This window comes from Pygoscelis adeliae, unplaced genomic scaffold (genome assembly GCF_000699105.1).
Source record: "Pygoscelis adeliae isolate BGI_AS28 unplaced genomic scaffold, ASM69910v1 Scaffold179, whole genome shotgun sequence".
Lineage (NCBI taxonomy): Eukaryota > Metazoa > Chordata > Aves > Sphenisciformes > Spheniscidae > Pygoscelis > Pygoscelis adeliae.
The window spans coordinates 2,411,833-2,424,385 of NW_008825612.1; the positions used below are offsets into that span (position 1 = coordinate 2,411,833).

Sequence of the window (12,553 nt, forward strand, 5' to 3'; positions counted from 1 at the left end):
GTATTTGTTAAGTCTTATTAAGGTATTACTCGCTGTTTGGAGGGTCCATGCACCAGAGGTTTCTGAATTTGTTTCTGACCATCTCTAACTGAGCAAGATCCTGGCCATTTGCTCAGTTACAGCTTTCTCTGAAGATGTCTTTTCTGGTAGCTGTTACCTCAGCTGGGAGGGTAGGAGACATCCAGGCTCATGCTCCTTACACCATCTTTTTTCAGGCGGGATGTTTTCTTTTTAAAGACCCATTATATGCCTCTCCTAAAGATCACATCTGAATTTCACTCAAATCAGAGAGTTTATCTGCCTGTTTTTCTAGAGTTCCCACATCCAAGGAAGAGGCATCTCTAATACCTGGATGTTGAGAAAGTACTATTAGTTTACTAGTCGTAAGCCCTTCATGTATTTCGTGAAGTTGCTGTGCTTTCAGTATGACCTACAGCATCCTGCTGTAAGAAAATCACTTTGGTGGGCTGCATCATAGCTTTTATGTTATAGGAGGCTCCTGAAATGAGAAGAACAACAAAAATTGGATTATTTGTGTTTCAGGGCTGTAGGGGAGCCACATGAGATCCAGGCTAAGCATTACAGAATGCAGACCCATCAGTTTGCTCCAGAGGAATTGAGTTATGAGCTAGGTATGAGCCACTCAGCACCTCTTGTCTAGAGACAGGTTTCTGGAATGGGTGCATTTAACAATGTAGACATACTGTATAGCCAGATACCAACTGCATGAAATATGAAAATATATGTGGATGATGACTTAGAGGTGGAAAAGAATGTTATTTGGCAGCAACTGAAGTTCAGTTCTCGTCTGCCATTAGTTTATTATTAACTATTAGCTGGCGTGTTTTCCTGTGGGGACCGAATTTGAGTTCCAATCTAGTCAGTAAGAGGTGGTATGTGGACCTGTGACTCCAAACTGCCAGGTCAGTGCTCCCAGTGTCTGGGCTATTGTACTGTAAGACACCATCTCTTTCTGGCTGTTTTCTGAGCAGGACTTGCTTAGCAAATGGAGGAAATTCCGAGTTTCTGACTGCTGCTTGCATTTAGGTATGAGATAGGTGCTGTTGATATTGATGAGAACGAAGCCGTGTGCATCTCCAACAAGAAGATTGTACATATCTAAAGGATTCGCTGATGGGGCTGTTCTGAGTGCCTAATATGTGGATTTAGATGCCTAATTGCTTAGCGTTAGGCTCTAAAAATTTGTGAAGCTCACTCTATTTATTCCTTAAAAAGTGCTTTATAATCTTTGTTAATCCTATATATATATATTTTCTTGAATTTGCAGCTTTAAAATATTAAGACAATAAATGTATGCATGTAAAAGCTTTCTGTACTCAACCCGTTCATATTTGACTTTCAAAACATTAAGTAAATTATTGGTTCGAGTAAGCTAGCTAAAGTAACTTGATGTCTTCGTTTCTGAATGGCTTTCTATTAGGAAAGACCACTTATATGCTTTCTTTTTTTTACTTTCTCCACAGCTGGAAGCCCACCTATGTAATTCTTAGCAAGCATGAAGAATATTTGAAAAATGAGCTTGAAGCTTTACAAGAAGCTACTGAAAATGAGAGGTATCTATGATCATGTGAGATGAGGTTTCTAGCAGTAGTACTTACTAACCTACCTAAACTGATGAGCAAAGATAGTGCAGTCTGCATCAAAGAGTTGTTGTAAACTTTTCCGAATAATGTAAGTGACTGAGTAATTAAAAGAATTTTCAGTTTACGTTATTATGAGGTCATACGTTATTCTGCAGTTACCAATGGAATAGGATAAAATATGGCTTCTTCGAATTCGATTGCTTCCCAAATACCTATTATAATTTTTCAGAACATTATTCAATTGCCTGCAATTTCAAGAAAACCCAAGAAATAATGAAAATTAACTTTTCAGCTTTGGCAGAAATATGAAATATCAGAGCATATTTACAAGAGCATACATAAGTTTTATCTATGAATTATTTTTTTTGCCATTATTATGGGATGTCTTTATGTATACTATGATTTCAGTAGTTTCAGATATTCAGGTTTGGGAAGACTTTTGAAAATACACAGGTTTTATGTTTTTTTTCAGAAGCACCATTTAATTGAACCTAAGCCTTTAAATTCATATATGGACTATGTAAGATAACAGTTAGAAGCATTCAGATAATTTTATGCTTTTCTTTATTTGTGAATATGAATTGCATATGTTTATTAGAATATACAAATCATGTTTTTGTATACTGCTGTATATTCTTCAAAATAACCACCAAGCATGCAAATTCAGTATTAGAACCTGAAAAATAGGGTGAGTGGCTCAGGAAAGCCTGGTCTAAAACCATTTTAAGACCAGTTGTGGGTAAGATTCGAGTCAGTATTAATTGCAAATTCAGTTCTGTTCGGTAATTGGCATTTCAGTTGTTTTATCTTCATTAATTAAATTCTGTATTTTAAAGAAACGATTAGTAGTGCAATGTAACTGCCTACATTCAGTGGAATAAAGAACAGTCCCTGAAGGTTTTCACTGAAATGTTCAAAATGCAATGTGCCAAGCTAACCCTCTGAAGTTCTATTTAACTCTCAGGTAAAATTGATCTTCATTTTAGAGAGGTTGCTCACCTTTACTGATCTGCTTGTGAAGGGGAAGAGGTTGGTTAGCCCTGTGGTGAAAAAATCATGGCTGACCCACCTAGATATCTAAATACCAGTGTAGAGGTGTAACTTTAGGTAATTTAAAATGTTGGCTTTGGTTCTTTTGTAAGTCTTCTTTTTGCCAGTTGTCCAAGACAGCAGAAATAGCATGCCTGACAGCCTTTAATTAACTCAGTTAGTAGCTTATCTGTCTTCTTCCTGTTCAGAGCTCTATATTTGGTGAAAAATAAGGCTAAATTGGCTTTCTATGAGTATATGATTAAGCCATTTTGGCTTTCACTAATGTGAGCTGACAAGCCAAAGAAGCATTACTTTTAAATTGCTTCTTTAGATAACTAGTTTCAATTCCAACATGAAAGTGTTTGATCTGTTTTCCTGAGCTTAATTATAAGACATCATGACTATAAATCATAAAACAAATTTAATTCATGTATTTTACAAAAGCCGTCTCTCAAACATAGTCCCTCTGTACTGAAGCATTTGACGATATATTCAAATCAGGAAGATGTTCATTCAGCAAATTCTAAATATTTAAATTAGGAAGAAAAAGAAGTACATTTAGAACTTTATGTGCTGAACGTGCTTTTTAGCCTGGCATTTGGGGGCACGGAGGATATACTGCTTTAGATGGGAAGATGTTTTAAAAAGATGGGCAGATCAGTTTGCATTTGATTAGGCACTTATTATGGAGGTTTTAAAAACGTTCCACATTTTTTCATTATTATTGGTTTCAAGAACATGTAAGAATGCTTATATGAACTGGAAGCTCATCCTGAAAATGAGTGATACGAAGATGGAAAGAGGAATAAATAGCTATCTACATAATATTGAGGGGTTTTGTGGGTGCTATCCTTTTCCCATTGTCATTAGATTAAAACTTTCTCTAGTGACTTTAATGCGAACAGTGCTGAATTCTAAATAGCATACGTTTAACTGCATGAACTGGAGGATGTGAATTACTTAGGAAAAATATTAAAAATAGTGACAATTTCTCAAGACTACTATACTATACTATATATGGCCATAAATATTAATCTGTGGAATATACATTTTAGGAAAAGAATATAAAGTTTCAGGATTATTTTCAGAAGCTTGAAATGTACCTGCTACAACAAATTATTTTACTTATTTATATTTTTAAAATTTATTTGTAATGCATTCTTAATTGTATATCAGCAAATTTCTTTGTTGCTCAGTTATTGTTTGTAGCATCTATTAAATTAAATAGAACTGAATATTTTCCATCTTTCATACCTGGGAAATTTTGTACAGTATACACAAATATTCAGTAAATCAGGAAGCTTAGATTCCCGAGACCACCCATGTAGAAAAACAAATAGATTAATGTAACTTTCTACATGAAGTTTGGGAAGTGTCAATTCCTTGGTTTCACAGTGCTGATCTACAACTTCTTGTCCCTAAGCAAGTGTATTGAACTTCAATCAGTTTAACAGGAACTAGTGCCTGGAGTGTAGTTTTATTTGAAAATTAAGATCTTACTTTTTTTGTCCCGTGACTTCTGTTTTCCTTTTATAAGAGCAGAAGCTTCTACTATTGAATTTGGACACAAATTTTTCTCTCTTCCATTGCCTGGGCTAGCCAGTGGGCAGCCGGGAGTGTCTGCCTTTCGGTCACGCTGCATTTAAATGATTAATAGCAGTTTGAGATAAAATGTGTTCTTTAAAGAGGAACACTGTATGCTTTGCAAGCAGTGAGAGCTGTTCCTTAATGTAGGCTTTATTCATGGTGCAGGTAAACAGCTGGGTCTCTGGCTTTAGTTGCTATTATGCACCATAATTTGTTTCATAAAGGAATTTCTGGCTAATCTACAGGTGTACTAATAACTTAATATTTTTAAATTTGCCTCTCTCTATTGTTCACATAACCTTTTCCTAGAGGATGACATTTCTTTCACCTTCTGTGATTTTTATATCGACATATTCTAGTATCAAGCAACTTTGTGTAATATTTCTTTCTCAGTTAAATGACTAGTCTGCGTTAATGATACATGCTGGATGTCTGTAGCTGTGATATCTCTGATAAACGTGCCATCTACATAAATGCTCACCATCAAACTCTTATTATGTATTTTGCATACGCCTAAATTTATCTTTTTTCCAGGAATAAGGGGCATAGAATATCAACATTCGAAAAAAATGACATCTTTTACTTTCTTTTTAAACAGTTACTAAACTGTTGCTTTCAAATGCAGAGATAAATATAGTTACTGGGCACTGGTTGTTATTATTCATCATTTTAAAAACTGGTAATTTTATAGGTAATTACCTATAGGTAGCTCTTGTCTATGTGGGAAGTACAGACCTCCTGCAGGTCTGTACTTTCTATACTCAGATTACCTGTGTGTGACATTAAGAACCAGAACCTGTTCCTTGATTGCATTGTTAAATATTCAGTTTTCCCAAAAGATACTACTTTTGTACTGGAAATTACCTGTAATAAAAGTTATGCCTAGCAGCATTATTGGTGTAATAAAAGACTTATCCCAATGAGATAGCTGAATATTTGATCTGCCATTAGCAATCTATCCTGTAAATTCCTTGCCTGAATGAGAAAACCTGAAAAAAAAGTCTTTTCCAACGTAGTCGCTGTCATTGATTTAACACAAGAGGATGGCTGTTCTGTGCAACAGCACTTTTCTTTCTCTTCTTTCCAAACATAATATTGATCAATTTTCAGCTTTATGTAATGAGTTACATCCTATTACTTGCTATGGTATTTGTTTGTTTTCATAGTACAATTTTTTCAAAAGCTGATTTAGACTTTTAAAATGTCGTGAACATTAACTGATGCTACCTACTTTAATAATTTGTAGCTATGTACTCGCATGATGTCAGTGAAATTATATTAGTGTAACATTAATTTAGAGGGCAGTCCTACAAGAAGTCCTACAGAAGCTGAGCATTCTGGCTCTTTGCCAGTTAAACATTGAAGTGTTTGCTTAACCTTAAGCATGAATAGTCCTGTTGTTTTAGCGTGACTAATGGGTGTGTTTAAGGCTTCCCTGAGTCAGACACAGATTACTCAGCATCTCCGTGGAGGCAGCTCTTAGTCCAGTGATGCATCAGGCTGCTCTAAATACGGGATGCTAGGCCAAATTCTCTTTTACTGTAAGTTTGATACAGCTCCACTGAAGCCGGTGGAGTTGTGCCAATATACACGAACAGAGAATTTGGCCTGCTGTGAGTTTCATGATAATTACACAGGGAAAAAGACATTTGTCATCTGCCAGGCTGCCTTTGAATATGGTATGGTCTACATTCCTTTCAGAATAATGAGGTTTGACTGTTTTTTACATCATGAGTGTATTTGTTGTTACATACAGCAGTCTTCCTTGAAAATAGCTGGAAGGTAAAAAATAGAGCCCAATAGTGGTATATTAAATATAATCCAACTTTTTTCCAGGACAGCAGCAAGTTTATTGAGCTGATGCCATAAATTAATAGTTTTTTTCCTTATAAACAATGGCTTCATGTGAAAAAAAAATTAAATTACATGTATTTTTTTAGGAAAATGTATCAGGATTACATAACCCAGTATAAAGAGATTTTGAAGCAACACCGTGAAAAATATGCAGAAACTGCTCTTGCACAGGAGTATTACAAAAAAAAGAAAGAGCTTGAAGAAATCCAAAACAGAGTTTTGAAACAGTGTGAAAAATATAAATTGAAAGAAGATGCTTGCTTGGATATTCTGGGTACTACTATTATCCATGCTTTTACTGTAGAGCCTATTGGTAGTGCACTGCACATTGAAAGTGCTGTACAGAAATCCTCTAATTCATTTCCCACAGTTTCTCTTAAGCTAATAAAAAGTCTTCTTTTTGTTACACCATTTTTAGGAAAAAATCTGTAGCAAACCAAGACTTTGAACAAGAATTTAGAGTATACGTACTAATATACCTTCCTCCAACCCATGAATGTAATGGGGAGAGGTTTGCCATTGGGCTTCTTGGGGTAAAAAAGTCCTAAAATTACTTTAGAACTAGGCTCTCAAAACTTTATTTTTCATATATTTTTTAGTGCTGTTTTTAATGTCATTACTCTCTGTTAAACTGCTATTTCTGTTATGTATACTAAGTAAAGTGCTCCTGATCTATTAATTTATCTTCTAATTGTAAAGAAAATTAGACTTGTGAATTAATGATCTGAAATGAAATTTTATTTCTGCAGGACCCATTCCTTTTAAATCCGTAAATGATTGGGCTTTACATATGTATCCTTGATTTGTAGTGTTTATGCAGTTTACAGGGAAGAAAGTTTATATTTACTTTTCACATCTTTCTATTAAAAATTATATATTTATGTTTAGAGGGGCAGCACTGGCATTTCTCTGTGAGAAAATTGAAGGTCAAATAATATTCTTCAGTTTAAATTTATGGGAGCATTTTGAGCAAAGAAAATAAAATTTCACTTAATGACATATCAGTCAAAATGCTTCTTTGAGGAGGAGAAACCTAAATTAAATTAGATTTGAAGACTTCTCTAAGAAATGTAGGTTTGTCAGAGCTTTCTGTTCCTCTAGCATTTGGCTTATGGCATAGAGGGGTCAGGGATCTGATAGTATCCCTTGCTTGAAAAAAGTAATGTTGCAGTATATATTCCGTAACATGAAAGTGCTTCTTCGAGGCAAAAAACACAGGAAATGTTAAAGCTTGCTGCAGTTGCTACGCAAGAATCCATTGAACTACAAAAAGAAGCAGAAGAATTAGAAATGAAAATTAATTATTTAAAAAAGGTAACTGTATTTTAATTTTATTTTATATAAGTGTATTTTATATATGTAGTTATATATACCACCATTATATTTTCTGAAATGTAAAAGTAGTGTATTTTCAAGCACATGGACCAACAGGATGATTCCAGAATTAGTAATTATGTTTCTATAGCATCACATATGTTTTCTTAGAGAAGAGGGGTCCATGAATGTAAAGGCTCTTAAAGCTTGCTTTCTATCGACCTCAGCTTACACCATAATTTCCGTCAAGGCACTGTGTCACAGTGACTTTCGTGCTATCTCAAGGGGGCCAGAGAATACACTTCAAAATATAGCATGGCCATTCCTTAGTGAGCCCCAGGGCTTGAGTATACAGCCTTCACAGGTCCTACTGGTTTTTAAGGTTTTGTTAATATGAATGTGTTTAACTAAATATGCTTTACAATAAGAATCATGTAAATTTAAAAAAAAAAATTTGGGTTTTTTTTTTTTTTCAAATAAAAGATGGGGTAAATAATACTCAGAGGTGAAACTGGCTGATTTTAGACAGGAGTTCAGTACAGTTCCACTGACTAGAAGAAGCCCCGATTCCAAAGGGATAGTCTTCCAAAAAAAGGACTTGGTCAGGACAGCATTTTGACCCACTCCTCTGCTAGGAGGTAAAAGGTATCTCCTAAGCCTTAATAGCCCAGTAGGCCAATCCTGTAAAGAGTTTGGTAAGTTTTTATAGTATTGCATCTGGACACTTTTACCTCTGTGGACCAGGTGATCAAGGACTCTGTTTACTGCTGTGTCAGCCGTGTCCACTTGAGCCAGCCTTATGCTGATAAAACCCTATTGTGCAGAGGTGATGTTTTCTGTCTATATTTTGTGATACTGTTTGACACTCGTAGTTACCGACCAAAGTTCCTAATGTGGTATGTGCTGTATAAACATACAGTAAAAAGGGATGCGGTGAATTTATTTATAACTATGAAGGAGACCATGTAAGGAACTCCTTGTTCTGAATAGATATGTAGAGTCTGTGCTCAGAAACTTCTGTGTTTATTCCAGTTGTTACAGTTGGTCCAACAAAAAATATTGCCTGTCTTTAACCTTGTTCTGATTATTGCTTCAGACTGTCTTGGCTACAAAAACTCTACTACTGTGCACTGATTCATCAGGTTTAGAAAACATTTGCAGCACATAGCTATAATTTTTCAAGTTTTTTCGATTTTTATGTTATTTTTTCTTTATCTTTTAAGACATTTGAAGACACTACAGAGGATCAAAATAATTCCGAAATGACCGAAGGAAAAAATCAGAAAAGTCTAGAGAAGCCAAAGGAGTTTAAAGAAAGGTACACTTAAAAATGATTTCTTTCCCTTGCTTTCATCCAGAGTGCTATCTCATCTCAGCATTTACACAAAGACTGCCACAAAACACAAATTGTTGCTGAATAATGACTGGCAAGCTTCTCTAACCCTGGTCATGTGATTTAATTATGTAATTTTAAAAGTTTTATATTTCTTCGGGTTAAGATGTTGGCAAATTTTGATTCTTGGAAGCTAAATGTATCTGGAAACATGCTATTAAAAAGTATTTTGTAGAAACCTTTGCTCCTCACAGCTACTGCTAATAGATCTATGTGAATAATTTTATGAGTTTTGAATACAACTACAGTGACTGTACAGTCAGAGATAAAATACATTAACTCTAATAAATACATATTTTGGGAAAAAGAATCAGGGTTCCACATGTCATTTGTCTTCAGCTCTGAAATACTTAAGAAATTTAACTCTTAATTTAGTTCTTAAAAACAAGCATGAGTGAAAGTTTCATAGACAGGATTAATGGCTTAGTAAATTAGTCAGTGGTCATTTACAACTGGGACTCACTTTCATTTGAGCTCGATTACAATGGCTGAAAATCACCACCAGGACTATCTTGCACTTATCTGGAGTCCTTGTAAATGTTGAAACATCACCCTTAGAGCTGATGCTTTTAGACCAAAATCCATTTAAAACTGAAAATATGTCCAAAAGACTTTGTCCAAGTGATTTTACATTATGGTATGCTTGACAAAGAAGCTTTTTGGGGCTTTAAGTAGGGATTTAGTGGACTGTATCTGTAGAAATATGTAATTTTAATCATCCCTAAGATCCTTTCCACAGGGGCATTTTAGGTCTTTAATATCTTCTTACAGACCTATGAATTATTCAGATTTTGTGTGTGTGTGTGGTTTAAGCCCTTACACCCATTCTACCATCTTACATAAGCTTTTTGTAATTGGCAAGACCTCAGAAACATAGGGAAGCAAGAAATCCACTTAGTTTTAAGACTAGGTAAAAAAAAAAAGATGGGAAGCATTCCCTTCGAATTTTCAAAGAAACCCATGTATGTTCAGTCTGCAGAAAGCAAAATGACAATTGAAGACCTATTATAAAGGCAGAGATCTGTGCTCTGCGCATGGAGGCATAAGAAGCACTCAGTCAGGCTCCTTGTGGAAAGGAATTCATAGGGTGAATTGCTAGACCTGCCAGTTGTATGTTTACCTCTGTGTCATGGAGTCTTCAGGTGCTTGTACCTTCAGTGAAGTTGTATCTTGATTGCATAGAAGTACATCTTTTTGGTGCTCTTACTGAAGCAAGAATTCAATGACTTGTATCATGGTTATAAGATGATGTAAACATTTTACACTATCCTAACTCACATTGCCTTTTAACCTCCATGCATGCATTTACGTGATACAGCGTATGGTATCAGACCATAACCTCATTATTAATTAATATGTTTTTTCTAGAGTAAATTTTAAAGCTTATTTATGTCAAAGATATCCATAACATAAAGACTTGTAGAAAATGGCATAAACATTGTTTTTAAAAGTCCCTATTTGACATTAGTGTATTAAAAAAAAGTCTTCACTAGAAAGCTTAGAAGTATCTGATTAAGTAGCTACTGATGTTAAAAATAAGTGTATTATGAATCTGTGATTATAATCACTGTGAAAAAACCACAAACAGAAAATGTGCTAAGATAATGAGTCATATGAAAACCTTTGCAGACTCAAGGCAATGTACAAAAATATAACAGCAGAATATGGGTACCAAAGGCAGTGGCCTCTTGTGAGCTGTTCTGCAGTCACTACAAGGTTACTACCGAGCAAAGAGAGCTTTGTGAAGAAAAAGGAGATATCTTCATCTTCTGCCACAAAAGAAGAAGAAGAAGAAGGAAAAAAAAAGAGTTGTACTGTGACTCTCCATGAACTGATGCAGACCAGCGTGAAGAGAAACCGGCAGCATCAAGGGAAAGAACTGAACAGAGCAACGAAAGCACTGAGCAGAACAATGTACAAATTAATACCCATGAAATGCTTTAAAGGGCTACAAGACAAGAAACCAACTTGCAAGTTGATGAATAGGTGCTGATATATATGTTCTCCTTTGGGCAGGAGGATGGCAGTGGTAACTGTTCTTTTAAAAGGCTTGGAACATTTTAGTTTGAATCACTTATTGCTGGCCAGCTAGTCGTTGATTAAGCTGACTGCAAAACACAGATTCCTCTTCTCATACCAGCTGCTTTCTCTGATTAGTGGGCTTTCATAGTTCACCAGTTACACAGACAAGTATCATAGTTAAAATTTCCAAATCAAGAGTTCTCATCAGTCACCAAACAGGACTCAACTCTTTTGAAGCCCTGGTCTTGATTTCTCAATTAGAGATTATATTTATTACATAGAAAGGCTGACATCTTGAACTGTGCTTTGGCATATATCGCGTTCATTCCCTCTGCTTTTGTAAAATGTTTGGGAGAGCTTTAATTCCATTATTCTGTAGTTCTGGGCTTTTTTTTTTTCAATCTGATTGAGAAAAAACTTTGTAATAGAATTCTTAGAAAAATACTTACAAAGCTGTTTCTGGACTTCTAAATGTAAACATATATGAAGAGTCAACCCTGTGCTGACCACAACCTCATAGGCAATTATTAGTTACTAGCTATTATGGCAGCTAGTTATTAAAAGTCCTGCTTCCAAAAGGACTTGCTGGCATGTGCCTGATTAGAATACCGAACCTGACTTCAGTAGCGTCCTAGTAAATACCACAGTAGCAAGTGTGATTCTTCATATGTATAATCAAATATACTTGATTCCTATAGTGAAGATAAAGTGATATATTAATCTTTGGGATTCATTATGCTACAAAGAAGAAACTACTGCTAAGGAAATGGGATTTTATTTTGACTTATTTTTTTTCTTTGCACTTTAGTAAAAAAATGTTATCTATTTTGCAGTATGGATCAAGATAAAGATTTTTTATCTACTCAGATGTCTACTAACAATGAAGCAGAGAAAGAAGACAAATGATCTTTCTTGTTGTTACTGCAATTTGGACTATTTTGAGCTTCAGTATGCAGTTTGATTTTTCTTTCAATGGTTATTAATTATGTCAGAGGAGATGCACGTGGTTTTTTTTCAGTAGTGTTTTTGAGGAGCAGGTGTATTGCATATGCATAAAGTTTAACTGCAGGCTCTTTTGGAAGGTTTTGTTACTTAAAAAATACATATCTTCAGAGCTTCTGAGTCCTGTTTGTAACTCTGCCATCAATACATTCTTCTGAATGTTGTCTTGAGAGTTGTCTGCTAGGCTTTACAGAAGCACATGGAAAGTGACTCCAGGAACTTTTAAAAACACAATTTGGCATCCTAAGTTCTGTAAAAAAAAATGGTTTATGGCAATCTAACTCATGACCGCAGCAGCAGCAGCCTTGTTCAAGTCATTTTTGAACGATGATTGTGGTAAAGTGGCCAAATAAGCCATGTTGAACAAAGTGAAGCAGTTTTAGCCAGGATTCTGTGCTCAGCTCTGTTTTTATTTCTTGTTGTTTCTCCTCCTACAGCATAGGTGTATATGTAACTTTACAGGTGAAGATAGTCCTTTTCATCAGAGTTATTTGACTGAGGTGCATTCATGGTTTTATGTGATCACAGTTGTGCATGTCTATTAGTTTAATGTGTTGTTAGGTCCATATATCTTAACCAGTGCTTCTAGTTTGGTATTTTTTTAGTAGTTTTGCTAATTTTACTCCACACTACCTTATAAAGTGCATCCTACATTTTATCTTATTTTTATTTATGGAAAATTTCAAGAAGAACAAAAAGACTGGCTCAATTCTTCATTTGTTCTAAATAGCATTGTTTAGTCAGC

The 12,553-nt window shown here is 35.0% G+C and overlaps 1 protein-coding gene across 1 annotated transcript in view; it reads left to right on the forward strand.

The window, feature by feature from the left end:
* The window catches only part of LOC103924266 (chromosome unknown open reading frame, human C14orf39), a 30,524-nt gene that overhangs the window by 7,611 nt on the left and 10,360 nt on the right, over positions 1-12,553 (forward strand). Inside the window, exons 4-8 of the mRNA XM_009332757.1 lie at positions 1,485-1,574; positions 6,164-6,351; positions 6,827-6,869; positions 7,271-7,391; positions 8,615-8,709. Of these exons, the coding sequence (XP_009331032.1) occupies positions 1,485-1,574; positions 6,164-6,351; positions 6,827-6,869; positions 7,271-7,391; positions 8,615-8,709 (537 nt within the window). The remainder of the gene's footprint in view (positions 1-1,484; positions 1,575-6,163; positions 6,352-6,826; positions 6,870-7,270; positions 7,392-8,614; positions 8,710-12,553) is intronic.